General features: G+C 39.0%; 3 protein-coding genes across 4 annotated transcripts; 2 read left to right on the forward strand and 1 right to left on the reverse strand.

The window, feature by feature from the left end:
• The first annotated feature begins 508 nt into the window (after positions 1-508).
• ndufs7 (NADH:ubiquinone oxidoreductase core subunit S7) lies at positions 509-4,503 on the forward strand. Its single transcript, XM_072660260.1, has 8 exons — positions 509-580; positions 2,013-2,049; positions 2,204-2,272; positions 3,123-3,240; positions 3,327-3,506; positions 3,640-3,686; positions 3,902-3,990; positions 4,240-4,503. The coding sequence occupies exons 1-8, from the start codon at positions 547-549 to the stop codon at positions 4,335-4,337; spliced, it is 672 nt and encodes a 223-aa protein (XP_072516361.1). The 5' UTR covers positions 509-546; the 3' UTR covers positions 4,338-4,503.
• A 1,496-nt stretch (positions 4,504-5,999) lies between these two features.
• gamt (guanidinoacetate N-methyltransferase) lies at positions 6,000-9,589 on the reverse strand. Its single transcript, XM_072660453.1, has 6 exons — positions 9,175-9,589; positions 8,150-8,295; positions 7,449-7,512; positions 7,272-7,339; positions 6,982-7,092; positions 6,000-6,651 (listed from the first exon to the last, which is right to left on the reverse strand). The coding sequence occupies exons 1-6, from the start codon at positions 9,347-9,349 to the stop codon at positions 6,511-6,513; spliced, it is 705 nt and encodes a 234-aa protein (XP_072516554.1). The 5' UTR covers positions 9,350-9,589; the 3' UTR covers positions 6,000-6,510.
• A 3,511-nt stretch (positions 9,590-13,100) lies between these two features.
• On the forward strand, positions 13,101-26,431 carry dazap1 (DAZ associated protein 1). Of its 2 annotated transcripts, XM_072661197.1 has the most exons (13): positions 13,101-13,243; positions 14,043-14,083; positions 14,549-14,715; positions 14,870-14,935; positions 15,169-15,276; positions 15,518-15,566; positions 18,730-18,812; positions 21,550-21,703; positions 22,025-22,054; positions 22,382-22,534; positions 22,753-22,920; positions 24,660-24,749; positions 25,681-26,431. In XM_072661197.1, exons 1-13 carry the CDS (start codon positions 13,176-13,178, stop codon positions 25,851-25,853), a joined length of 1,350 nt encoding a protein of 449 aa, XP_072517298.1. In that variant the 5' UTR covers positions 13,101-13,175; the 3' UTR covers positions 25,854-26,431. The 2 variants fall into 2 exon arrangements, with proteins under 2 accessions (XP_072517298.1, XP_072517297.1); XM_072661196.1 differs by lacking the exon at positions 24,660-24,749 and having other exon boundaries at positions 25,681-26,430.
• The last annotated feature ends 259 nt before the right edge of the window (positions 26,432-26,690 follow it).

Below are 26,690 nucleotides of genomic sequence, written 5' to 3' on the forward strand. Positions count from 1 at the left end.
AATGACCATGATGAGTATGTAAACTGTAGGTTATTGCTGGAATTGTTTCAGCAATAACCTAAGTAAAAATGTAAACATGCTCTTAACCTTGAATAAATGTCAGTGTAAAATAAGAGCATTCATATTGGTCTAATAATCCTGAATTATTTACACAGTGTACAAAACAGCTACAAATAAAACGGAGATACATGTTTTTCAGTGGACAGCAGCGATTATACAGTATAAGGTCTCATCAGCCCTCTCTTGGAAGTACATACATAATTAGGCTCCATACTGCTACCATGGGATGGAAGACGTTTCACTGCTGTACTTTAATATTATTTTGGGAGATTTGTAGAATCCTTTTTTATGAGTATTTTTACTCAGTTACATTTCCATTAGTTAAAAAAACATGTTTTTGATTATATTTCAAGGCTACATTAATATATACATTCCTCTACCACCTCCATCAGCAAGTGTACCTCTTTACCTGACTCTCCAGAGGTGGCGCTGTTTCCCTCTGTAAACATCATGGCTGTAAGAGGATGAAGAATTGAGGACGACCGGATGTTTCGTTATGCAACCATGGCGGCGCTGGTTGGTGAGTGTCTTCGGGACGAAATGAGTTTTGTGTTTAAGTCGCAGAAACGCAGCTCTACCAGTTGTATCGCGTTATGGCCAAGAGTTGAACACGACTCAGCAGTCTTTTGTAAAACTGGAGGGGCAGGTCGGCTTAGCGGGGAGTGTTATTGAGGATTTAGTTCACTGACCTTGTTAGCCGCCTAGCAGAGCTAGCTAGCTTACAGTTACAGAGACCGCTAGCTAGCGAGATATAGGAGAAACAACCGAGCTCAGCAGTTCAGAACAACAGAACAAATATAGAAATGGTTTGGTTTCGTTTTCTGCGATACAAGCTGCTGCATTAGTTTTCATGCCTCAGTAATGTGTTGGTGCATTGCTGGTCACTGTGCAAGCTCCTACACGAAAGCGCAGTGCCCTGGTGTCTTCACTGTGTTGTCTTTATCAGCAAGGAAAATGTGCACTGATTTTACGCAGGGTTTCCCTTACAGTAAATGGAGCTAGCAGTGCTGGCTACATCAGCCTGGCTGATGGTGTCTGAAGCAGAGCTCGAAGGCCAGTGTAGTTACTTAGCTAGCTAGTTAGATTGTAAAATGCTGTGCGAGTCTGTCAGAATCATGTATTTATTTTATATCTGATGATAACAAAACGTTAATCTCCTCTTTAACTTGGAAAATCTCACAGTGATTTACACAATGGTTATTTTACCCAGGAGTATAGTAGATCCATAATGTGTACAAGTCTATAAATGCAAGATACATTATGTATCACCCTAAACACCGAGTGGATGTGTGTTAACAGCTCTACTATAAGCTTCAGCAGGCTTAACTGTTTTTAAGGCACTTAAAAAAAATAATAACAATATATAATAATAATAATAATAATAATAGTTTGCTATATGTCACTTTTCATGCAAAATGTTTAAATTATTAAAACAAGCAAACCATAAAAGGCAAAATGTTTGCAGTGTTTATTGAAAGAAGAAAGAAATGAGTTAAAGGAAACTTACAATATTTAAAACTACTTAAAAAATAAATCAAACACTCACAAAAACAAGAAAGACATGTTATCCAGTCACTTATCTATTTAGACTTTAAATGCTAACAGTAAATAAACAATACATTATGATTTAATGTTTGTTAAATGTTGTTTAACTATTTCCTAAATCGCCTCAAAGAAGTCCAGAATAAATACACGTAATATGCAGACCTATAGTTTTATAGTTATAGTTGCAATCTAATGCACTTTATTTAATCTGTCATTTTTTTACATAAAATCAGGTGCGGTATTTAAACCTGGTGTCATTTATTTGTATCTGTTCTAATGTTAATTTTAGCTGCTCTTATAAAACTGTCAATGTTGGGTGCCTGAAGGACATTAATGGGTAAAGAATTTCATATTCTGTTACTGATATCCATGTCTGTCTGTAACTATGATTTTGTCCTCTTTTTCAGCTCCTCGCCTTGCCTCATTTGGCTCCTTTTCAGTAAGGTAAGATTTAGCCAAAAATAGTTAGTTAGTAAGAGTTAGGTTACAGGATAAAGCACCATAATACTCACTCAAACTAAAGTTCTGTTACATTTAATGAGTGGTTCTGTAATGAGTAGGACAGAGTCTTCTAATGAAATATTCCTGTGTATCACAGACCAATTTCATCATTTGCTGCTCAGCACAAGGTTGTGCTCAAGAACAAGAAGGATGAAGATGCTAAAAGGTATGCAAAGGTTCTGGTCTTGTTCACATAAGTAGCCTTAAGGGGGCTGCACAGTGTAGTTTAATTTGCATTACATTCATCATTTGTTGAATATTGTAATTTCAACAAGGTGACCTGTCTTGCAAGAGAGGAAAAAAATCTATATTTAATCTGACAATAGCCTGTGCCAATATCCAATATTTATTTTGTACATATCTGCAGAAGCTGATGGCATTTATGAAATGTAAAGATTGGGAATTCCACCTTGAACCTTACAAAGAAATGCATACATTTATTTATGCTGGGTTACACATGCATCAGAGTGAATGAAATGCAGATGTTTTCGCGCAGTAGCCCAAGGTCATCTAAACACTTAACATTATCATCAAATATTGACCAAATCTAAACATCTCTCTATTGTTTTTTAAATGCAGTTATCTCATAAAACCAATATGATGTTCTGTCTGTTATGTAGCGATGGAAAACACAAAACTGCTTAGCACCATGGGTGTGAACCAACGGTAGGAGTCCAGAGTACAATTAGCTGATTTTTCCTTTTCTAACACACTCACTCACAATGTTGAGTGAGGTGTCCTTGAAAAGGAAAGGCACAAAACGGTGCAAGGAACCAGCCTTCCAGCACCAGAGCTTTCCAGGACACACCCATGGCTTAGAATCTGCATATTTGACATGTTGGTTTCTTGTGGAAAATTGCTTTCACCATGACTAACATAGACATGCGCACAGATCTAACCAAGCAACGCTCTACTTCTCTTGGCTGTCGGGTTCAGTGGGTTAAACTCTGTGGAAATCCTTGCTTCAGGAGTTCTTGTGAGCTGTATCATCAACTGTTCATCCTGTCTGTTTCCAGCCTGGTTTTATTCAGGGAGAAAAGCACCGCTGTGGCAGCCAAACCAGCCTCAGCTGTCAGCAGCAAGGGTGAATACGTTGTCACCAAGCTGGATGACCTGGTGAACTGGGCACGCAGAGTATGTATGCAAATATTGGCACACATACACCTGATGTTGTGTTCAAGCCTGTTTAACTTTGTGATTGGGTTTTTGTAACTTTGCAGAGCTCCTTGTGGCCCATGACCTTTGGCTTGGCTTGCTGTGCCGTGGAGATGATGCACATGGCTGCACCTCGCTATGATATGGATCGTTTTGGCGTTGTGTTCAGAGCCAGCCCTAGACAGGCTGACGTCATGATTGTTGCTGGAACACTGACGAACAAGATGGCCCCTGCTTTACGGAAGGTACAGTATGTTGTGGATGTTATAGAACATTCTACAGACAGGTCACGATGGCACAGTATATTTACATCTGCAAATTTGAGGTATGTTAGAAAAAAGTAGTTGCTGTATTTTGCTCATTCAGCTGTGTGTGTAGGTGTACGATCAGATGCCTGAGCCCAGATATGTGATTTCCATGGGAAGGTACGGAAAATGATCTTTTATTTAAAAAATATATAAATTATTTGTTTGAATTGAATAAACCCAGTTCATCTGCTTGTTTACACATTAAATATTTAATTAAATAAATTAACCACGTTTTACATTAGATATTTGTCAGGTTTCTTTTTATTACACAGTTATTTATATTATACAGTCATTTTATTGTACAGTTAAATAAAGATTGCCTTTATTTGTAGCTGTGCTAATGGTGGAGGCTACTATCACTACTCCTACTCAGTGGTGAGAGGGTGCGACAGAATTGTCCCTGTGGACATTTATGTTCCAGGTTTGTGTCACTTAATCTTTTATTTTCAATCTAATGTTTCACTTCGCATGCATTTTATGTGAAATTCTGTTTTATAATCAAAGCAAGGTAGACTCAGCTCAATTTTCGTAAAGAATATCCAGGTACACTATATTTAGTACACTAATTATGGCTGTATAAATTGTGTGGAGATATTTTTTGGACATTCAACCTGCAGTCCAGGGACTGAGACACTTACTTTTTTTTTTTCTTCACTATGTTTCCTTCAAGGCTGCCCGCCCACTGCAGAGGCTCTGCTTTACGGAACCCTGCAGCTACAAAGGAAAATTAAGCGGGAAAAGAAAATAAGCATTTGGTATCGGAAGTGAGGTGTGTCTGGCTGGTGTTATCACAAGTGATATGTTTCTGGCTGTTGTAAATGTTTTATTTAACGGTGGTCATTTGTTGTACTTGGAAGATCTTCTCAGGAGTTGCTCTGGGTTGAGCTTTATCTCCTCTTCGTAGTTACAATAAAAGACATGCATTGTATCATTACTCCGAGTCTGTTTCCATTACCTCCCATAGCCAGACAATATAGAAACATATAGAATATGGAACGTGACCTAATTGTGTATGAGATTTGAACTGTACTCTTTGCTGCAGTGCCTGGTGTTCTCCCAGTGGAGTGTGTTATAATAAACCAGTTGGAAAGGCCAATGGCTATGCTTTTTTCACCAAATGTTTAATGAATTTTGTGTTTCAGAATACAGGGGAATACTAAGAATGCTACCAGATGTGTCACAAAGACGCCAGGCACAGCTGGCGTTGAGCCCCTGAGAAAAAAAAAATCAAGCTAAAATACCACTTGTGTAATGGAAGGTCAGGTTTTTGATGAAGTGAGTTTAGAAACAGAGCTGTATTTTAGATCAGATATGTTTTAAAGCAGCCATATGCAAGATTTTCTTGGTTCATATTTATGATTGTAAATGTTTTTATACAAAAATGATTGCGGAAGACATGTACATGTCTTCTAGGCACACTGAAGGCTGCTTGACACGTTCTGGGAAAAAAATGCAGAGCATTTGCATCTACAGTTACGAATGCCAGAAGTGTTCTGACCAGACAGTAAAGTATAACAGCTGTCTGTGTTCACACACAACTGATGACAGCTGTAAAGAGTAACGGTGGTTAGTTCTGGAAGCCCAAACAATAAGTAACCCTTTTGCTGTTAATGTAAACTTTGGTGTTTTACTAGATTTCTGAAGTTCAGGAGTGTAATGGATCATGTATAAAAGAGCATTCATGGAATCTCACTCACTTTGTTTTTGTTTTTTTGGGGGGGTTTTTAAAGCTCAGGGTTAAATGTATGAATTTAAGATGGCTCTCTAGTAACACTTGCAGATGGACCGTCTAACCAAACACTGAATGTTTTATGGTGTGCTATGAGCATCGTGGCCAATTACAGAAAAGGCATTCACAAATATTGACATAAAAAAAAAAAAAGCAATGTGTTTTAATGTTGGACACTATACTCTAATTGCAGTAGGTAGACATATGATTACAAGATATCATACCATTTTTTTTTTTTTTTTTTTTTTTTTTTTTTTTGTATTTTCTTATTTTGTTTCCTTGCCTTGCCTTTATTTTTAGCGTTATCATTTTCCTAACCTTTTTTGTTATTCTGGACAAGTAAACAAGACTTGTCACTATGCCATATACATATGCCGAGCTGTGGACCAGTGGTATGGGATGGGGTGGTGATCATCCAACATCTTGACCTCACTAACGCTCTTGTCACTGACTGCAATCAAATTCGTCACTCTGAAATCTAGTAGAAAGCCTTTCTTGGACAGAATAAACATTGTAATACTCTTGATTTCAGAAGAAACAATTAATTAGCAGGTGTCTCAATACTTTTGCCCAAAGTGTGTATGTATGTCCTCGTTTTAGTGACGTTGCAAAAAAAAAAAAAAAACATTCCAAATGAGCTGAATGGTCCATTTTGCAACTTGAACTGTGTTTTTACAGTTTTTAACAGTATGTGCCCTTAAACTCTCCAAAATGCACCTTTTCTATTTTTATACTCATGTCTCTGTTTGGGTACATTTTATTTTTTATTTTCCAATATTATTAACAGCAGTATTTAAAAAACAAAAAAAAAAAAAAAAAAAAAAGGAAAGCATCACAATATGGCATTTACTCACAGTAGCGTTCAGCACTTCTAGTCATTATAGTTTGGACACTACATTAGTTTCAAAGTTTCAAGGGTGATTTTGGACACAGATTTACGGCATCACCTTAAAAATGATTTGGTATAAGTTGGTATAATCTCCTATTTCACAGTGTTGTATTCTTTATTTATTTAGATGTAATTCACATTCCATATGCTCCTTATTTATGAATTAGTTTAGTTTTTTTTTTTTTTTTACTATAAAACATCTTGTGATGCAATTTTAACTTAAAAGAGATCAAAAAATTAACATTTTGACAACCAGTCTAAAACAGAAGAGGCATTAAAGGCACAGCAGAATGATCATGAAGAAGGTAGCTTGGTTTTGTAGCTTATTCTTTAAGGATTGTGGGTGTGATCATTTTGTTGAAGGAATAGTATTTGCATTCAGTTGGCGGACTGATGTCCATCAGTGTGGTGCTGATGTTTTCCTTTTTGAATCCGGCCTCCAGCAGCTGAGGCACCTGTGTTTCCTGGAAAGAAAAATGAACGCCAGTGCAGTCAGTGATTATACAGTATTGGTCCAACTGACTTCCAGTAGCAATAGTGTGATTTGGGCCGCATTCAGAGAAAATAATTTTAAGGATTGAATTATGTGATTCATATTCATTACAGCATCCACAGAAACTCTCATCTGGAACAGTGACTGGTTAGAGGCTCATTTGCACAGTGCAGTCTTTTGCGCTAGGAGCATTGGAAAGGCCAATGTCACAATAACAGTTAACAAGCAATGTGTTGCGCAGCCCTTCACTGTAATATGTAACTTGCTAAAAATGGCCTGCATCATGGACATAATTGCTTACCTGGAACATTTTGTCAATGTTGTCATATTTAGACTTCAGGAGTTCACCCCAGGAGGTGAGGTTGCAGTAGGTGAGGACACCGCCAGACTTCAGAAGCCTCTTAGCATGGGCCTGTAATAATAATAATAATAATAAATGATAGTAATACAGATTAATTGTAATAATACTGCACCTTTCATTTATGTATAAATCTCAATGTGCTGTTATAAAAGGAAATGTTTCATACAGTTATACTTCCCACTTTTCTACCATGTAAAGCCTTGTCTACCAAGGACACAGCAACAACATACCTTAATGAAGTTAAACTGATGAGTGTGCCACGTGTCTTCTGACAGTGGATATGTGTCGTAAAGGATTCCTGTAACCAAACAAGTAAGCATATTATCAGATAAGCATACAATCATTATACTATCAATGAAATAAAAATGGATTAAAAATGCCTTTTAATTGAAAGAGATTATTCTGACCATCAAAATGGTTATCAGGCAGGGTGGGCACAACATCTTCCCACAGGCCTTTAAGAGGAACAACCTGTATGAGTGAATATAATGTGGTTATAAGAAATTACACTTTAATTATAACAATCAGCAATTATTAAGTCATGTTAAGCCATTTTAAGCCATGGGAGGTTTGGCATTTAATTATTTTTAGTGATAGTCAAGGTCAAGTGTCAAGTGGACAAAACACAGGGTGATGTAACACAGTGTTCAATAAATAGTATATTATTACAATTATTACAAAACTTGCAATTGCAAAATTTACTTCAGTAAATACAGTTTGTTCATAGTAGTTTACCACATAAACAACATAATCACCAGGGATTATTCCATGATTGGCACAAGGGATTTTAATAACACTATAAATGGCCCATATTATGAGAACAGAAGGACAGAAGGACTGTCCAAAAATCTTAATTAGCACATATATAGATACTGAGCCGCAAAATGTCTCAATTGGAACCTACAAATGTCACATAAACCAACGCCTTAATATATATCTGTCTATTCAGCATGCAGTGATTTATCCCTGCACATTCAGACTGACATTGTAAGGGCTTTCTTAATACAGCGCGTTACCTAGTACAGCAACGAAAACAACCTTTTTATTTATTAGCAATAAAAGTGGTTGGAAAATAGTCATGTTTAAGTGTTTGACACTATTTTCTCACTTTGTGTGGCTGAGACTTGGCCCACTCCTGCAGCCTCTGGTAAACACCATCATTGCACTCAATAATCCAGTGTTCTTCAATGGGAAAGGACTCCACTTTGGTGGCTGCTATCGCCATTCCAAAGCCAATCTCGAGGACCCGACCACCTGTGGGAAAGAATAAAGACATGTTATACTTTATTTGCAGATACCAGTAATGCAGTTAGTCCTCTTTTATAAGTACTGGGGAAACTGGATTCATTCAGTGCCTCCACAGTTTGAGTCTAGCCATGTTAGACTTGAACGTGAGATATGTTACAGGTCAGAGTAGTCATGCCTGGCAGTCGTATAGAGTGGTATTTCAGAGAAGAGTAAAAATAGACCACTGAAATAGTAAACAGAGGTCATTCACCCCAGCCTTCTGGAATGAATGGGATTTGGGGGATCCTTACCACAAACTACTATTAGAACTGGCCCCCTATACTGTTGTAAAGTACACTGTTTTCAGCTTGTTTACATCTTGGTAGCCTACTTTTCTTTAGAAAATAAATGTGCCTGATCCCACATAGACGTGATTATGCTTCCCTTTCATTAGTCAGTGAAGTTGTTCGTCCTGCTTTTACCCACTGTAATGGGAATCTGGCACCTGTGCCCTCTGGCCAAGGCCAACCTTTACCTACGTGTGGGTCTGGTCAGGGTACACCAACGTCACTGCGATAAACTCGAGCACATTTCAGCTGCAAAATCTGCAATCTGGAATCTTAAAACCAGCTAATCTGCTTCCCAAAGTTTCTGAGACGCCTAAATTTCCGTTCCACCTTAACAGATGCAGCAGTTACTGCCACACCATTTAAGGTGGAACTGATAGTTCGAGCTAAAAAGCCAACTTTAGCCTCATTGACGTGCAGAAGTGTGTGCAGTTAGCCAAACAACGAGAGTAATAGCTGCAGACTTTCTAACAAACCTACTACATGCAGATATATGTTATTTTGAACCAGATTTGCCATGACCTGCAGCCTAAATCCATGCAAAACCATGTGTTTTTACCTTTCGATGCAGCTACGGTGGCCAAAGAGTGCATATAGGGAGTCTCCCAGCGCTCCATAACGGGCTTCCCCAAAATCTCCAGATGTGTGTCGGCTGCATTGTAGTCGGCGTTCGCGTTGTGCCAACCGGTCTTGCAGTCCTCTCCTTGAGAGAAAATGGGCTGTGCGGTGGTCATGGCTGTTTTTAATGCTAATAATAGACTTGGGGAAAGGGGAGCTGATGTGCTGTGATCGGACTCAGTGGCCGAAAAGAGACTGCTACCGTTAGCACGGGTGTTATATATTGAAAAAAGTGCTGATTATGCAAGACGCAGTAAAGTGGTAAACGTGCACTTCAGCTAGGCCTCCTTGATAAGGAGCACCAGCCTGAGGAGAAGGGGGAGGTCACATAGCTAAGACAGCTAGGCCTGCATGGCTACCTCTCAGCGTAGCTCCGTGTTTTCCTTTTCTACCTCTTGAATTATAGTTTCTTCAATTTGCACTTCATTTACTCGTTTAATGTTGACCTTTTGGTCTTTACAGTGGGCTAAAATGATAGCAGCCGTGTGTCTGATTTATCTAACTGTAGATAAAGTTATGTAACGGTGACAGAGCAAATGACCTCAGGGTAAATAGCTGACTTATACATTGACATGTACGTTTCTGGCATATTTAGCAAGGAAAAAATATCACAGAATTCATACATCAAATGTATAGATACATTTTCTAGATACAGAACAAAAAACGTTAATAAAATAAAGTTAAAATGCTCATATTTCTAAACTATTTGTAATAGTTTTTTTTAAAAGCATTCAGCATTATAAAATACAATCTCTGAGCACAGTGAAATTTTGGCTGGTCCATTTAAATTGGTTTATTAAAAGGAATGGTTTAATGAGCTTTTAATGGGATAATGAGTTGAATGATGTGAAGATAGAGAATAAAGTACTATATATGCAATATTTTGGCAATAGAAAACAACTGTTCACATAAAGTATTTGGACAAAGGTATTTGGACACCTACTCATTCATAGTTTTTTTCTGTAATCAATAGTATTAAAAGAAAAAAAAGTTTTATCCTGCTTTTGTTGAAGTTGCTTTTGTCTCTACTCTCCAGGGAAGACCGCTAGATTCTGGCTGTGAGCATTTGCTTAAATTCAGCGACAAGAGCATTAGTGTGACCAGGATGTCGGATGATCACCACCCCACCTCATCCCCAGCTCCCCAACTCATCCTAGAAGTATTGGATCGAGCACCAACCATCATTCCAGAGAACACAATTCCAATGCTCCACAGCTCAATGTCAGGGGGGTCTTTATACCACTCTAGCCTATGCCTGGCATTTGGCATCTGTTTCAGAGAGTCCTATTTTGCTGGCAGCACTTCTTTACAGGGACTAAACAAGTTATGAGTGTGTGTGTGTGTGTGTGTGTGTGTGTGTACATTTGCACATCTGTGTCTGCAATGAGTGCTTAAGTTGTTAAAGTGTAAAGTAGCTGAATGCATTCATTGATCCACAAACATACAGTGTATGTAGTTAAATTAAATATCTAATACATTTGAAGCATCTTGGAAGACAGATCTCAAATATGCATGACATTAAAAAAGAAGTCTTGATGCTGTATAGAACATGATTACAGACTAAGGGTTAATCATATTAATCTTAAAGGTTGAGTGAGTATGTGAGTATGTCAGTTTTCCTAGGGGCATTATATATTTTTTTAACCAGAGGGATCATCTCTTTCCTATTTAACCCTATCCTGCTTATAGTACAGTGTGGTGTACTGGTATGCCCCTTAGTAATTAGTAGGTTAATATGTCCCTACCAAAGCTCCTTCTTCAAACTAGTGAATGGGAGGCCAACACATGGTCACATTCCAATGGCTGAAAATTGATTCTGGACATCTTGAGAAGTCAAAGTACATCACTGTGAGATAAGGGATTTTGCATATGCATGCTGTGTGTGCAGTAACTTGCCACATCTTGATTTTTTCTATACAGCTCCTTATCAGAAACTCAGCCAATAGTCTCCTTTTAAGCATCAGATTTACACGCAGACCACACTTACTAAACTGTAATAAAAAATCGCACAAAGACCACTTTGGTTTATATGTGAATTGGTATATAATATATATAATATTGCTTTAAATGCATTATCGTAACATAAACTTTATGGACAAAGGTATTTGAATACCTACACATTACACCTACAAGAGTCTGGAAACTACAGGTCTGGAACTCTGCAGAGTCAGCAGAGCTTTGGTGACTTTTATGCAATATGCGTCTCAGCACTCAACGACCCCGCTCTGTAACTTCATGTGGTCTGCCACACTGTGGCTGCATTGCTGTGGTTCCTAAATGCATCCACTTGTCCTTAATAGCACTCACAGTTGAACAAGGAATATCTATGAGAGAAGAAATTTCACAAACTGACTTTTCGGCATCCTATTACAGCACCATGCTGGAATTCAGTGAGCTCTCAGTGACCCATTACTTCGCAATAAAGACTGCATAGCTAGGTGCTTGATTTTAAACACCTGTGGCAGTTGGACTTGGTCTAAATGCTTACACTACCTGTTCATGCTACATCCTTTCATGAAAATATTGTGTCAAACCACACATCATGTAATGATGTTAATTAAACAACTTTCAAGAGTGGTGGACAAGTCTCACAGAAAAGGTTCTGCATTTGTGTTTTACCGTTATTACTTTTGAACATCTTGTTGTCTTAGGTCACCTGCATTTTTTTTAGTGTGTTTGGAACATGGCCGTTTGCGTTCCAGGTATAATTTGAACATGTTTATGTGGAAATCAATGTTGTCTGGCTTTGATTCTGTAACTTCTGACTGTGTGTGTGTGTGTGTCCATACTGACTTTACCCTTTAGTCTTTGTACTGCTCTTTTACCTTAGTTTCTTGTATGACGGCCAGTTATCTTGCTTATTCTACCTGCCATCTGTCTTAACCCCCCTTTTCCCCTGTTTAGTGTCTCTTTTGCTTTTTTCACATCTTATACTTTAATCTCTCCACCTTAGGTCAGGGAATCCAATGCAGTAACAAGGAAGGGATAAGGCCTTTGTACTACATTCACGATACTTTATCTGATCTCTGCTTGCATAGATCTTTATCCCCTTTTGAATAAGGATGAAAGCAAATGTTTGGCAGATGATAATGATTAGTATGCCACAGTTTACACAATTACCTAAAGTGCCTAAAATAAATTGCCGTAAAATATTTTCCAGTCCTGGTTAAGCACTCAGTGAATGTTTTAGCATTAGCACTACCAAACAAATAAGTGCAAGATGCAAATCTATGATGGCTTAAAAGAATGTTATGTTTCTCTTAACCCCAACTGTAGACATATATTTAAACTTTAGTCTTTAGTTTTTGACTGGAGCTACAATGAAATAAGTAAGAATTTGTCACAATATTTGACTAATGATGTTGACCTACCAGACAAACTCATTTCTATATATAAATATATGTGTATATATTGCTTTTCACACACTACTTGCTTGAGCAAAAAGGCTTTGTTGTTTATTAACTTTTATAACCTAAAATAATATAAATAAACGGCCTTCTAAAGAGAGGGAAATAATCCATACAGAATAGAAACCCCTATAATATTTTTCCACTTTAAAACAACTCAAACCAAAAGCTTATTATTTACCAAGTACAAACTTAACAATGGGGGAAAATATTATAAAATGTAATTGTATATTGTATAAAATAAAACGATTATTATTATTATTATTATTATTATTATTATTATATGAGTGAACCTGTTTGACGGTAAAAACAAGAACTGGCTGATGTTTCGTCTCTGAAGCGCAGCATGTTGTTGTGAACTTAAAGGACTACAACTCCCAGCCCGTGTTCCTGACGCCCTCCCCTGCAGGGGGCCCCCGTGGCGGCGCGTCAGCGTTGCGCAGACCGGGTTTGAACCGAAAGCGGAGTGACCTTCCCGGGCCAGTCGGAGAGAGGAGAGACGGCTTACTTTGGAGGAGACTGAGGCAACAAACTGATGTCAGCGCTCCAGTCCACAACTCTTGCTACAGAAATGAACAACAACCTAGCGGGAGACGAAATCGGGTGAGACAGGCACCATTTTGTTACAAACAGCGATTCTGTTTTTCTGCAGGGAGATTAAAATCTCATCAGCACACCATCACCGTAGAGGAGTACAGAGGTAGCTACCGACCTGCGCAGCGAGCGAGGCTGCAACAACAAACGGCGGTGTTGCAGGCTAGCGTACAGCGAGCTAACGGAGGAGCAGTCAACCGTCGCTTTTAAAGCTAGCCTCGGCTGTTAGCCAACTTACCTGTCCGTCAGCAAGGTGACCGACCAGTTCCAGAAACTAAACAGTGGAACTTGGTGAAGCAGTGGTGGTGGTCTGAAAGAGCAGGGCATTTTGTGACTTTAGGCTTTACCCAGTTATTTTCACAGCTAGCTGTCAAAGTGTCTTCACTTACAGGCTAACGACATTAGCAACTGTTAGCTCGTTAATTTGCGAGCTATTGTTATTGGCTGAATATTGACCTCCAGTGGAATGACAGTAAATAGTCAAATTGGGGTGCTCAAACTAGCTAGCTAACATTTCTGTTCAGTTTCAGTAACGTTAATGCCGAAACTAAGCTCACTTCTCTGAGAAATGTGTCTCCGGGCTGAGGTGACATTAGTGTTGGTTGATGGGCAGTAAGTCAAGAATGACGAGTTAAGAGACAAGCTGCACATTCGTGATAAACCAGCTGGGAGTGACAAGACAAGCCAGCTTTGCCATCAGCAGCAGTGCTAGCTGGATAAATGTGCTTTTCTGTACTTTCACAGTGAACTACATTACTATTGTTGCTTGACATATATTCTCTTGCTGTAACATCCACTTGTCTTACAGGAAGCTGTTTGTGGGTGGGTTAGACTGGAGTACTACTCAAGGTGAGTTTACGTGTGTAGTTATGATGTTGAAGCTTTTTGGCTTTGAGAGCCTAGGCCAGTTTGTGCTGAATATCCTATTGCTCTTGAAAGCAGCATTTGATTCTTTGGCAATGCTTCTCACACTGCGAGCACTGAATTTAAGTAACAGCAGGTGATAAGATGCTTCCAGCAGCTTTCTCCTCTCGCTGCTGTTTGACCTGCACGCTGTGTAAGAAGAACAGTGTTGATAAAATGAAACCTTCAGGTTCTGTTTCACTCCGAATACACTTATCAGTTCTTGTTTAAATATGCCCTGACATCTTCTTATAATTGATTTTTTTTACCAATGGATTATATAGGTTCTTACGTAGGAGGTTTGCTATCAAGGGAAGGCATTTGGATAGTAAAATGAATGCATATTTTGTTTCCAGCAAGTACGAACTGACAGCTGTAGGACATCATCGCCTTTTTTCTTTCTCTCATTAGAGACTTTACGGAACTACTTCTCCCAGTATGGAGAGGTTGTGGACTGTGTCATCATGAAGGACAAAAGCACAAATCAGTCCAGAGGCTTTGGGTTTGTGAAGTTCAAGGACCCAAACTGCGTTCGGACAGTACTGGACACCAAACCTCATAACCTCGATGGTAGAAATGTGAGAACCAGAGGCTTGTGTTTGAAATTGAGGAATTTAGCTCTAATGTTGATGCTGTTATGAAGTAAATGGTATATGTGGTGCCAGACAATAATGATGGCATAGTAAACTTAATATGGCTTTAATGTTACGAGATAATTCTTTGCACTTGTAGATTGACCCCAAGCCATGCACTCCCAGAGGAATGCAGCCCGAGAAGACACGAGCAAAGGATGGCTGGGTAAGCAGAGTGAACGTGTGAGGGAGTGTGAAATTGTCGTAATTCAGGCCATTTGTTTTTCAGATCATGTTTTTATTGGCCAAGCAGGGTTTACCAGTTTGTAAATGTATATGCTGTCATTTTAATGGGTGTCTCCTGCTAAGCTACATGTAAGTTATGTTTATGATTGATTGCACATTAAACATTTGTATAGTTCTTTCCTTTTTAACTCTCTTTTTTGTATACATTTTTAGAAAGGAGGTAAAAGTGACAGCAATAAATCCAAGAAGATATTTGTTGGTGGAATTCCGCACAACTGCGGGGAGCCTGAACTCAGGGACTATTTTAACAGATTTGGAGTGGTAAGATGGGTTATCATATTATTTAGATGTTTAAGTCTTAGTCCTCTGCTCAAGTTTGCCATCACTAGAGGTGAGAGAGAGCTGGCAAAATGTTAATAATGGTAACAAACGCTGATATGTGATTTCAGTTTTAGGATTCTGGCTTTGGCTTCTTTTAACTATAATGGATGCCTTTAGATCAAACTTTGAGTGGCCGCTCTGTTCAGCCACTCATCCACTTGTCATATTTCCTCCCTTGAAGGTGACAGAGGTGGTAATGATCTATGATGCGGAGAAACAGAGACCCCGAGGTAAAAGCTGATCTAGTTCTGTTCCCCATTTCATCTATCTTTCATGCTCATGACAAACTATTCTGACCCAAAGAAAGGAGTCTCACTCTATGTCCTTCAGCAGAGCACATTCTGATATCATTTCTCACTCCCATGTCTCTGATGCTGTATTTGGCATGTTGCAGAGCTCCTGCATGGTGAGAAGGCAAATCGACAGCATTGACATAAAGTGCAGACTTTTTTTTGCATTGTCTAAAAACATCTGTCACTGAATCAGCTTCTGATGCATTTGCTTGATTCGTAGACCTGCAGTAGGGTCTTAACCTGCATGCCTGCTGTTCATATTTTGAGCCTCTTTTATTCTCTTTCCAAAGCCTTGATTTCCGGGATTTTAAGATAACTGCTATTGCTTGAATCCAATATCCAAGCAAAATGTAGCAAACTGTCCAGCTGCTTTTACTACAGTGACTGAATTAAAGTTACGTAAGTCAAGCAACGTCATGAATAATGGCTGAGACAGTATTTTTCCCCCTAGATTACAGCCAGCTTGTGGAGTCAGATGTTTGCGGTAATTGTTCGGCTTATTAGAGGACATTTTATTGTATGGAAATTTGCTATAGTGTTTGGATTCTTCACTGTGCTGATTCAATTTTACAGGAAAATTGCTGTGAAATCACAATGTAATTAGCTGTAAACTGTAATAATTGAATATTTGGGAGTCAGGGAGAAATATTAGGTCAAATTAAGCACACATTAAAGGCCATTAAAGACCATTTAAGGCCATTTCACCTTCATACTGTGGAATTGAAGGTAACAAATACATAGATGGTGTGGGTGGTGTATTTCTCTGACGGTTCTTGTAACACATGCAAGCATAAAGATAATTGCAGTTTATGTAGAAAAAGTGAAAATGATTAAAAGCGCCATTTCATGCATATTGAGTATCCAATACGTGTGTATTGCACAGAGCTGTTTCTTCATCATTTGCTTAAAACAAAAACAAAAATAGACCCCAATTCTTAAGGACTCATATCAGTCTCTTTGTGGACACATGGAATAGTTTGTCATTTGAACATTTTCTGTTGCATTTTGAATAACTGGCATTGAACTTTCTTTTTGTTAACCGTAGCATTGAGTAAGTTTTATTATGCATTTCCTGTTTAACTGATATTCTAAATGAATTATGATTTTTTTTTCCATATGTAGTAAATTAAGTAAGCCCTCTCTTTCTTTTGTATCCCTTTTCCTTGTCAACTGTATGAATGTAATTAACTGTTTCTTCAGATTTATTTTTGTTTCCTTTCAGGTAGTGCTCAGAGTGGTACCACATAGATAAAGGCCAGGAAAGATGTGTAAAGTAAATTTGTGTAGCAGTGTGAGACTGGGAGGTGTAACCAGAGTTCATACAGAAGATCAGTCAATCTTACAACACTTCTGTCGTGCCCTAAAACTGTTACAGTGCAGTCACATTGCTTTGTAATGGACCGCTCTTAAAAATAACAGTGCTGCAGAGCGTTCTTTGAAAGATGACGTAGACCCACAAGTGTTGACACCATGAAGAGCCGTAGACCATATTTATGAAGTGGCAGAGTGAGAACACTGATCAGTATTCATTACTGCCTTTGGTCCTGTCCAGTGTAAAAGTGCAGTGTACTATAAGATGTTTGATAAAGGTGGGCACATGTTTGTAAAGAAGTGAGTGTGAAGAACCCTTAAAGTTATATCAGCTGAAGGTACTTTTAAACCTTTTAAAAAAGGTTTGTCTCTTCTACAGACATGGTTACTAATGGAGCCAAAAGTGGTTCTTTTATGTAGCACCTGTACTTTTAGGTGTAAGTAGAGCTTTAGGCAAATTTGGGTCCTTAAAAGCAGGCCCTGTTTTCTCTGCTGTAATCTTTCAACTTTAATTTAAAAAGAAAACCCCATTTTTATTTGGGTTGAAAAGTAGAACGTTCTGCTGTTCTCATTTTGTGACCCGTGTCAGATGGATTGAGCAGCTAGCTAGGATGGGTGGATGCAGCAGTGTCAGAACTTGACAGAAGGCTGTATTGCTTTAATGAAGATAGGTCCTCTGATTAGGGGCAGGCCAGGAGTATATTTAGTACCAATTGAAACAGATGGGGCTGCTCTGGATAGTACAAGAGATCTCAGATCCCCCTCTGGGTCTCAAAGGATGCTTAATTGGAATCGGGTTAGATCCCAAAGTGGAGAGATTCTCACAACCCAGTTCTGCCACACAGTTATTTGATCAGAGTGAAACTAGTTCACACAGTGGTGCTGGAGCTGGAGCTGGTGCTGAGGAGGCAGCAGAACTTTGTGCACCCTCACTCCGCTGGTGTCCTCTATGCTCTGCTTTATCATAAAAGTCACCTTGAAAAGGGGGACTGGACTTGCTGTCATTTTTTCTTCTTCAGCTAAACTAATGTCCTCCTGAGGTAACCTCTCTTACTCATGAGGCAACACACAGTGGTTCCTTTTCCTTTATACAAAAACATCCATTTTGATTTTAGGGCATCAAAACGGACTGGATTAAAAATCGATTAACTTTGGTTACACCTTATGAAAGCCTTCTCATACATAGATTTTTTTTTAGTTTTCGTTTTGGCCTTTTATCTCTGTGGTGCCTTTTTAGCTGTGTTGTAAATTTATGTTCTCTTAGTTTGCCCAAAGTACTGTAATTTTGGGAAGGCTTTGAGAAACCTTTGTTAAATTATGTACTAGTTTTATTCATCATTTCTGTTATGCGTTAATGATTGTGGCTGCTGCCAGCTTTGTTGTACAAGATTATAACAAGGGGACATTCAAAGTGGGGTTCGGATGAGACTGTGAAGGGAAAGATTGAAAACAAATAGCTTCTGAAATAATATCTCTGTTGTCAGATTTTCCAATGTATGGACAGTTTCTTTGTTTGTCCTGGCTTTGAATACATTTGCCCTCAGTGACACTGCTCATTCATCTGTTAATGATTAAATCAAGTGAAGGTTCATTTGCACAGATGGAGAACAATGTAACTTTTTTTCCTAGACAAGACTGGACTCCCTGGCCTGTCACTTGTTGTTATTGTGCCACAGGCTGCAACATCATCCGAGCCCCCAGTGCCCCCTTGGTCCCCCCCCTCAACTGTTCTTCACCTTGTTCTGTCCCAACACCCTGCTACCTTGATTCACTTTTGGTCGTTGGCTAGGTTTTGGATTTATTACTTTCGAGGCCGAACAATCAGTGGACCAGGCTGTCAACATGCATTTTCACGACATCATGGGCAAAAAAGTGTGTAGTTGTAGTTTTATTTTACCCTAAAGCAGAAACTGAAGCTTGGGCGATGGAATAGTGTTCTATACTAGTTCTGAAAATTCAATTTCAGCTTTTCTTCCCAGAAAAGAGACACACATTCAGAAATGAATCTGTGTTGCATATTTAAAAGGTTGAGAATCTTTTGGTGCAGCTCTAATGCAGCTCAAATATATAACTTCAGCATCTAGCCATCAAAAAAAAGTACAGCTTTTGACAATGAATCACTGACTGTGAGTCATAACAAGCACAGCTTCTGCAGTCGCCCAAGGTTTAGTTTATCTGGACCACTCCTTTAGGTGGTTTTATGCTGGTGATTCTGTGTGGCCTATTTATTGAGTTAAGCGAGGTGAGTTTTTATACCTGCATAGTATTTTATCTGTAATTCTTTTTCACCTAAAGGACTGGTCAATGTCATTTTCCATCTTTTATTATTCATTTTGTTTCTGCCAGGTCACTTACTGTTTGAGTTCTTGACATTATCCAAGAAGGAAAAAAAAAAGAAAGAAAGCAAAGCCTCAATTAAGTGACCTCAGGTTAAGAATCTCCATACTGTGTCAGATTTTCCTCTAAATTAAAACAAGTGGCATTCAATTTAAGCTGGGTTGGTTGGCCATCAGCAGCGGTCGTATTTTTTTGTTGTTGTTTTTTTGGCATAGATTTTATTACGTTCTATTGATCAGTTAATGTGGAGGTGTTTATAAAACAAGGACAGTAGATTGCTCACTTAATCGTTCTCACTGGAAACAAGGTTTTGCTTGTTAAGCAGACGTGTATTAGATGGCTGCTAGTTGTGTTACTAGGTTCTGTGATCTACCACCCTGGTAAAGTAAACCATAAACTAACACCCCTGATTCAATTAATCAAGTCCTTATATACAGCCAGGTGTGTTGGACCTATACTCTCTAGGTAGGTCAGCATGACCAGGATGGGGAACTCCTATATTAGAATGTCCCAGCCTTAAGCACAGTGCATTTGTGCCTCTGCGCAAGGACACAGCTTCTAATGCTTGGTTCTCCTTAGCTTAGAAAATGGTGTTAAAGAAGTGTGTTTGCTGTGCGCTTTCCAATTAAAAATAAATGCATGTGTTCTAATGTAATAAAATGCTTAATGTGGCGAGGAGTGCGGGAGTTAGCTGTGCATACTAGATAGGGGTACAAACAAGAAGGGGTATTATCAGAATAACCTAAGTCAAATTTAAAATAAAACAGTAAAGTAGTGACTTCAGTTGTAGGGAAGCTCTTGGGAAACTACTCTAGCTTTTAAACGGCAGCTAATCTTGCACTGCTTAACTACCCTGATAAGTTTGAATAGAGCAAACTGGCTCAGTACTGAATGTTTGATTTGTTCAGCCATGCAATCTGTACTGGAAGATGCATATCTATTACTCACCAATCTGAAGTTGCCCCTGGCATTTCTCTGTCTCTGCCTCGCCACTGCTGTGTGCTGATTCAAAGTGACGAACCACTTCCGTGAAGTTTGCTATAGTTTTCTGTGCAGGCGCCGAGTTGCTGTCCTACATTGTATTTATTCTCTGGTACCCACTCTCTCTCTCTCCTTGGCTGTGTCCTGTTTTCCTTCAGGAAAACAGGTTCTCCAGTACCTAGGCTATTGTTCTTGATATGACATTATTGCTACAGTACTTTGGGGAGGTGGGGGCCATACGTTATAAATTTAGAAACTGGAGCATATCAAACTGTGTTGCAAATCCCAGCTCTGGAGTTGGACGCCAGGACTTCTGCGCTTCCTCCCATCACTCCGAGCCCTGAAGCCCGCGGGAGAGGGCCTAGGTAGTGAGCGGAGGGCCACAGACCACTCGCTCAAACTAGTGCCTAATTAGGTCGACAGAGAGGGAAGAGGGAAGGCGAGAAAGAAAGTCACTGCGTTTTATGCTACTTTGCGAGCAGAAAAATATCGCGCCTTGCTCTTGATTCAAGGTGACCCCAATAACTCAACCCATTTAGAGGCTGTGCTATTTCTGTCCTACCCATTTTACACTTCTGGTGTGTGTGCTTTTCTTGAACGGCTGGTACATCTATAGTTGGGCACTGAAAGTAATGGGGGAAAAAATATTGTTTCTGATCAGGTGACTGTAGTTCATAAATAGTCTTATTTTTCACATCAGATGACTATCATATTGCCATTGTTTTCTTTTTCATGTTTGACACGGTATGAAGATTCATTTCTGAAAAGACTTATGACTCCATTATTCTTTGCATGTTTATTATTTTATACAATTAGATATAATTGTCATCATATTTCTACTCCAAATTGACCAAATTGAGGTTCTTAAACACGTTAGCCAGGGAAAGGTAAGTGTGGACTTTCTATCAGCAGTTTTTAAGATACAGTAAAAATGCAGGGACAATGTTTCTCCGGTACATTTTTCAAACACTTTCAAACACTGTGCATAATTTGCTCTTTTTGTAAAATCTATATCCATAAACTTCAGTTGAATAGATTTGTAATATATTTCAAAATAATTAATTTGAATGCAAATGTGTTTTCATTTGGAAGTACCGTAGAAACATTGCTTAAAGATATCAACTATAAGAAGCCCAGAATATATTTTTAATATCTGTACTGAGCTATCATATTCAACCTAAGTAAGACTATCTCTACTGAACTGCAAGCTAAGTAATTGATGGGATGAGGGAGGCACTTTGGTCATTGAATCCTGCCCTTTCAAGTTATGCTGTCTTTGTCCTTTGTCCAGGTTGAAGTGAAGAAGGCTGAGCCTCGGGACAGCAAAGCTCCTGGCCCTGGTCAGCTGGGAGCCAATCAGTGGGGACCCAGAGCCATCTTAAGTGCAGCAAATGGCTGGGCTGCACAGCCTGCTCAGAGCTGGCACCAAAGCTACGGGCCTCAGGGTGAGTGAGGGCGAAAAGGTCTCCCTCTGGGAACATGACATTCTAGTGTGAAAAAAGATACCAGAGACGCCAACTGGTATCTGAGCTGCAGTTTGCCTCCGTTTTGGCCACGCTGTTTGTGCCATCTGTTCGAAACCACAGTGGGTTTGTCTACAGTGTAAGGGTGACTACTTTCACATAACGAATATACAAGCCATTCAAGCTGAAAGTAAGCTTGAGTTGAAATAAAGCCAGGATCACTGCAACCTTTAATTTAATAAGTAACACCTTAACTATTCAGCATGCACAAGAAAACACTGACACTGTTTGTCTTTCTGACAGGAGTTTGGGTGTCCACAGGTCAACCTTTAGGTAGGTTTTGTTTGTTATGGTATCTTTGTTGAATGATATATGTACATTTAATTTCCATTATATACACAATTATGATAATTGGACTGAATTTTATATATATATATATATATATATATATATATATATATATATATATATATATATATATATATAATATATAATATATAATGAGATGTAGTAATTAGTAGTACTAATGAGATGAATGTGAGTAATGACAGTTGAGCATGAAACAGTGACATTTCCAGCTGCGTCTTTTTGTTAAACATCAACAGCCAACTGTTATAGTTTGTAATCTCGTTGATTTATTACCCTTCATATTCGTCCCAGGTGGATATGGCCCTCCTTTGCCAGCAGGACGAGGAGCCCCTGCTCAGCCTCCCTCTCCGTTTAATGCGTTCCTAGTCACAGCACCCCCAGCAGGAGGATTTGGGGCACCTCAGGGATATCCTCAGCAGGGCTATAGCACACCCCCTCAGTTTGGTAGGTCATTTTGGAATACATGCACACAATAAATCATCATTTAAATTTAACTTTATCTGAAGGTTGTCACACTTCTATTTCAGCTTTTAAGGTTTTGACCTGATGTAGCACATAATGTAAGAAAAGCAATTATAATCTTGCAACTGCTATCAGCAGCTGAAATGATAGTCTGCGGTCTTAGTAACCTCATACATTAGGTTTTCTTTTTCCAAACGCAGGGTACAGTTTTGGTGCACCTCAAGGTGACCAGTTTGTACCACAAGGAATGCCTCCTCCTCCCACAACTCCTGGAACAGGACCTCTGGGCTTTGCCCCTGCTACCACCCCAACTCAGGATATGAGCAAAGCCCCTCCAGCACAGCCGGACTTCTCCTATAGCCAGTATGGTGAGTAAAGGGCTAACCTCACCTGGGTCATGTCTTCTCCTTTTACTGTTGAGTGGATCCATTTTCTAAACCACCTTAGTTGCAGTTCATTACAGCGATCCTCACACAGGCAAAAGCTTGCTCTTTATACCACATGGCTGAACTGGCATGACTTCATTACACCCACACAAGCTTGCATACAAATCCTCACTTTTGGCAATTCCTCCAGGTGTCACTGCATCTACTACAACTCTTGTGAATATGCTCAAATACATGTTTATAGTTGTCTTTGTGCATTAGGATAGTGTGGAATGGAAATCAGTTGTTTGTTTGAATTGGATCATCCTGTGTTGCAGTGTTGCTTTTTGGATGGTGGGATGCCTCATTTAATGTCGGTGGTTTTTAGATGGTGCGCTTTTTTATGCTTAAATTGACTTCAAAAGTCAATTATTGACTTCTTAACATTATTTTACTACTGTAAAATAATGTAAGGAAAACAAAAAGAGCAAATAAATATACAACTAACTCACATCAGTAAGCTCAAATGATGCTCCTATTAATCACTGAAACTGAATAGTTTTGACTGAACAGTTACTTGTTTTTTCTGGTGCTGCAAATTGATTTCCTTTCAGTACAGTTTGGTTATTAGTGGTAGACATCTTGACGACTTAAGCTTCAGACTTTTCAGATATATTGTTGAAAACAAATGTGCATCCATTTGCATATTACTACTGATACACTGCTACAGGTACACTATATGGCCAAAGGTTTGTGGATGGTACTTCTAATGAGTGAGCTAGCTTTAAATTACACAGATTGCACAAGCACAGCCTGTAAAACCTTCATAGAAAAGCATTGCCCCACATGAGCCTAGGTCACCATGCCCAGTGCCAAGCGTGGGCTAGAGGAGTGTAAACTTTCCCAACACAGAGCTGGAACAACCTTCTCTGGAGTGATGGAGCTCCAGAACAACCTTCTTGGCGAGGCATTTCAAAAACGAATCATCCAACATGAGTATCTGACCACACTGATGGTTCTGTGACTTAATACAATCAAATCTTACAGCAGTATTTCAAAATCTAGTGGAAGTAGATACATTTACTGCAATAAAGGGGTGAACAGGCACCTCTTTAATAACCTTGATGTTGGTAAAAACCTTGGATAAGCAGGTGCCCAAAAACCTTTGGCCATGTAGTTTATAGCTCTACAACTCTAATAGATCAGCCTAGTTGTGTTCCTTGCTTTAAACCACATTATATGCATTTGAGTGAATTACCAGTGAGCCTCAGATGCTGATAAGAACAGAGAGGCTACACAGCAGTTAAACAAGCAGTGCATTGTGCCTCGGCTGTGAAATCCCAGGTCTTAAGAAGTCACGTCTTGAGTCTGACCTGCCTCATTAGCCGAGTGAACCAGGGTCAAACCTGGCGCAGCAGTGTTCCCCTCACCTGCCTCAGTGTGCCATGCTTATGCTTCGCTTTCATTCATCAAAATTCATCAACATTAGGGCTGAATGCCTTTAAGATAAGCATAGTATTTAACTATTCAAAGGTGGTAAAAAGACTAGTCCATTCACCTTAACTGTTCCCGATTCAGCGTCTTTAGATCTTCAAGTCTCAGGGCAGGCTAATTTTACCAAAGAAAGCAGATCGATTGGTCGAGGCTTCGCCTTGATTGATAGGAGTCTCTCCCCCAGAGCTAGTGTTAAAAGTAGGCTCTCTCTGGGTTTAGTCAACCTGGTCTCCTCATCTCCCTGATAGGCTTGGGTAACTATCCTCAGGACCCCTCTGCCTACGGACCAACGCGTCCTTCTCACAGTTATGGTCAGGATGAGCAGGGATATAGTGCAGGTAGGTGTGAGCTACTGTATTTTACAACCACCCAATAAAAATAGCAGATGCAATAGTGCATAAACTCATGAGGCTTTAATGAGAGCTTTTATTTTTCTTCTTACATACATTTTACACACTCCAGTGGTGCGCATACCATGTTCATATGTTGTAAACATATTTTACATCACACAGATTTCTCTGTCGTATACTAATTACAGCTACATGTCCTTGTAGAAGCCAGAAAGGGAGGTCCACTTCTCTAATTTCATAACATTGGTAAATGTTGTGTAATTAGAAAGAAATCTAGATTTGCCAAACTCTTCTTAACCAATAGTAGTAAATATTCTGTGGCATCGTAGCTGTGGTTTACTATACCTAAGAGGCTTCCTTCAACTTTATTTCTGTCTTCTGTCTCTGCATTGTCTGCTCTGCGTTGCTTTGCTGGCAAAAGGATGATCTAATTGTAACAGATGGTTTAATGTTTAGTCAATTATCTGTTGTTTTTTTTCCTGTGTTTTGTGCTACTTTGTTTCATGTGGCTTTTGCAGTTTTCCAGATGACTGAATATGCTGGAAGTTGAACATAAAATGCAGTGTTATAGCTCATAATCCATTTACCTTATTTGTGGCCATACCAGCAAGCTATTCCTGTTTGTCTGATGTGTTTTCATTTAAAAGAAAAACATGAAAATGTGATTTTTGGAAAGATTGTGTATCGTTCAAACGTTTCTTTCATTTTTTTAAGTAGCTTTCTTTTTATATTTTTTCCCCATCATCACACCTGTTTTTGTCAGTGGTTTAGATAATTCTCTAATTTTGTTCTACAGCTTTTAAACAGCTATTATTGCAAAAACATGATGTTAAAAAAGAGGAACAAACTTTTCTCTAACGCATACATGCTTGTCTTTTTCATCTTGAGCCCCTGTGTTTATGTATCTGTTTTTTAACAGGTTATGGGCAGGACCTGAGTGGCTTTGGACATAGTTTTGCTGACCCCAGCCAGCAGACTGCCTCTTACGCCACCCCTACCGCACAGCCCTCGTCAGGTCCGCAGCAGGCGGCGAGCAGTTTTGGCCGTGGACAGAACCACAATGTACAGGGCTTCCATCCGTACCGGCGTTGAGGGTCTCCCCCCATCCCGACCTCCACAATGCAATACAAATTTTGTCAGGGAAATAAGACGTTCTGATCCCAGACGACGCTGGGTTTTGGGGCCGGTGTTTGCTGAACATTACAAATGTGATTGGAAGGTGTCTGCGTGTGTGTAAATTGTGAACAGTGACTCCTACATGAGGAGAACATGTTCGTGGTATATATTTTCTATTAGGACAGAGCTACATAGCAATAGATTTTTAATTGTCTGGTGAAACATCAGCACAGAACCACACCAGACACGGAGTGACAGGGTCTCCTCAGCTTTAATTCAATTAGGGAATTATCAAAATGTTTTATTTTGAATTTTGTGGATTTTGTTTACTCTCTGAGCCTTTGACCATTTTATTTAAAAAATTGTTTGAAATAGAAATTATGAATATGTATTATACACCTAAACTGTGCAATTTTTTAAATGACTTTTGTACTACTCTATGTGCGCTTTTCTTGTTTTTTATTTTATTTAAGGATGTAGATGTTCCCTCAGGTGGCTGTTTTAGTGCACTTTGCACTTATGCAAAAAAAGAGAGGAATTTTATTTGAAATAAATGATTTAAAGAAACGCTTGCATTTGTGTAATGTTTTATGTTTTTTTTTTTTTTAATATTGACAGGTTAATATAAGGGTTAGGGCTGCAATAAATGGCTTTTGATAATCAGTAGATTATTACACTATTAAAATGAATAATCTATTATTTAGATTATGAATCATTCAGTTGCCAAACTCTTAAATAGCTATCGGCCCTTAAACATAACTTGGTGTTTCATGCATTTGCTAACAAACCATGAAGACAAAGGATGAAAAGCCT

The sequence above is a fragment of the Salminus brasiliensis genome, chromosome 17 (genome assembly GCF_030463535.1).
Source record: "Salminus brasiliensis chromosome 17, fSalBra1.hap2, whole genome shotgun sequence".
NCBI classification, from domain to species: Eukaryota; Metazoa; Chordata; class Actinopteri; order Characiformes; family Bryconidae; genus Salminus; species Salminus brasiliensis.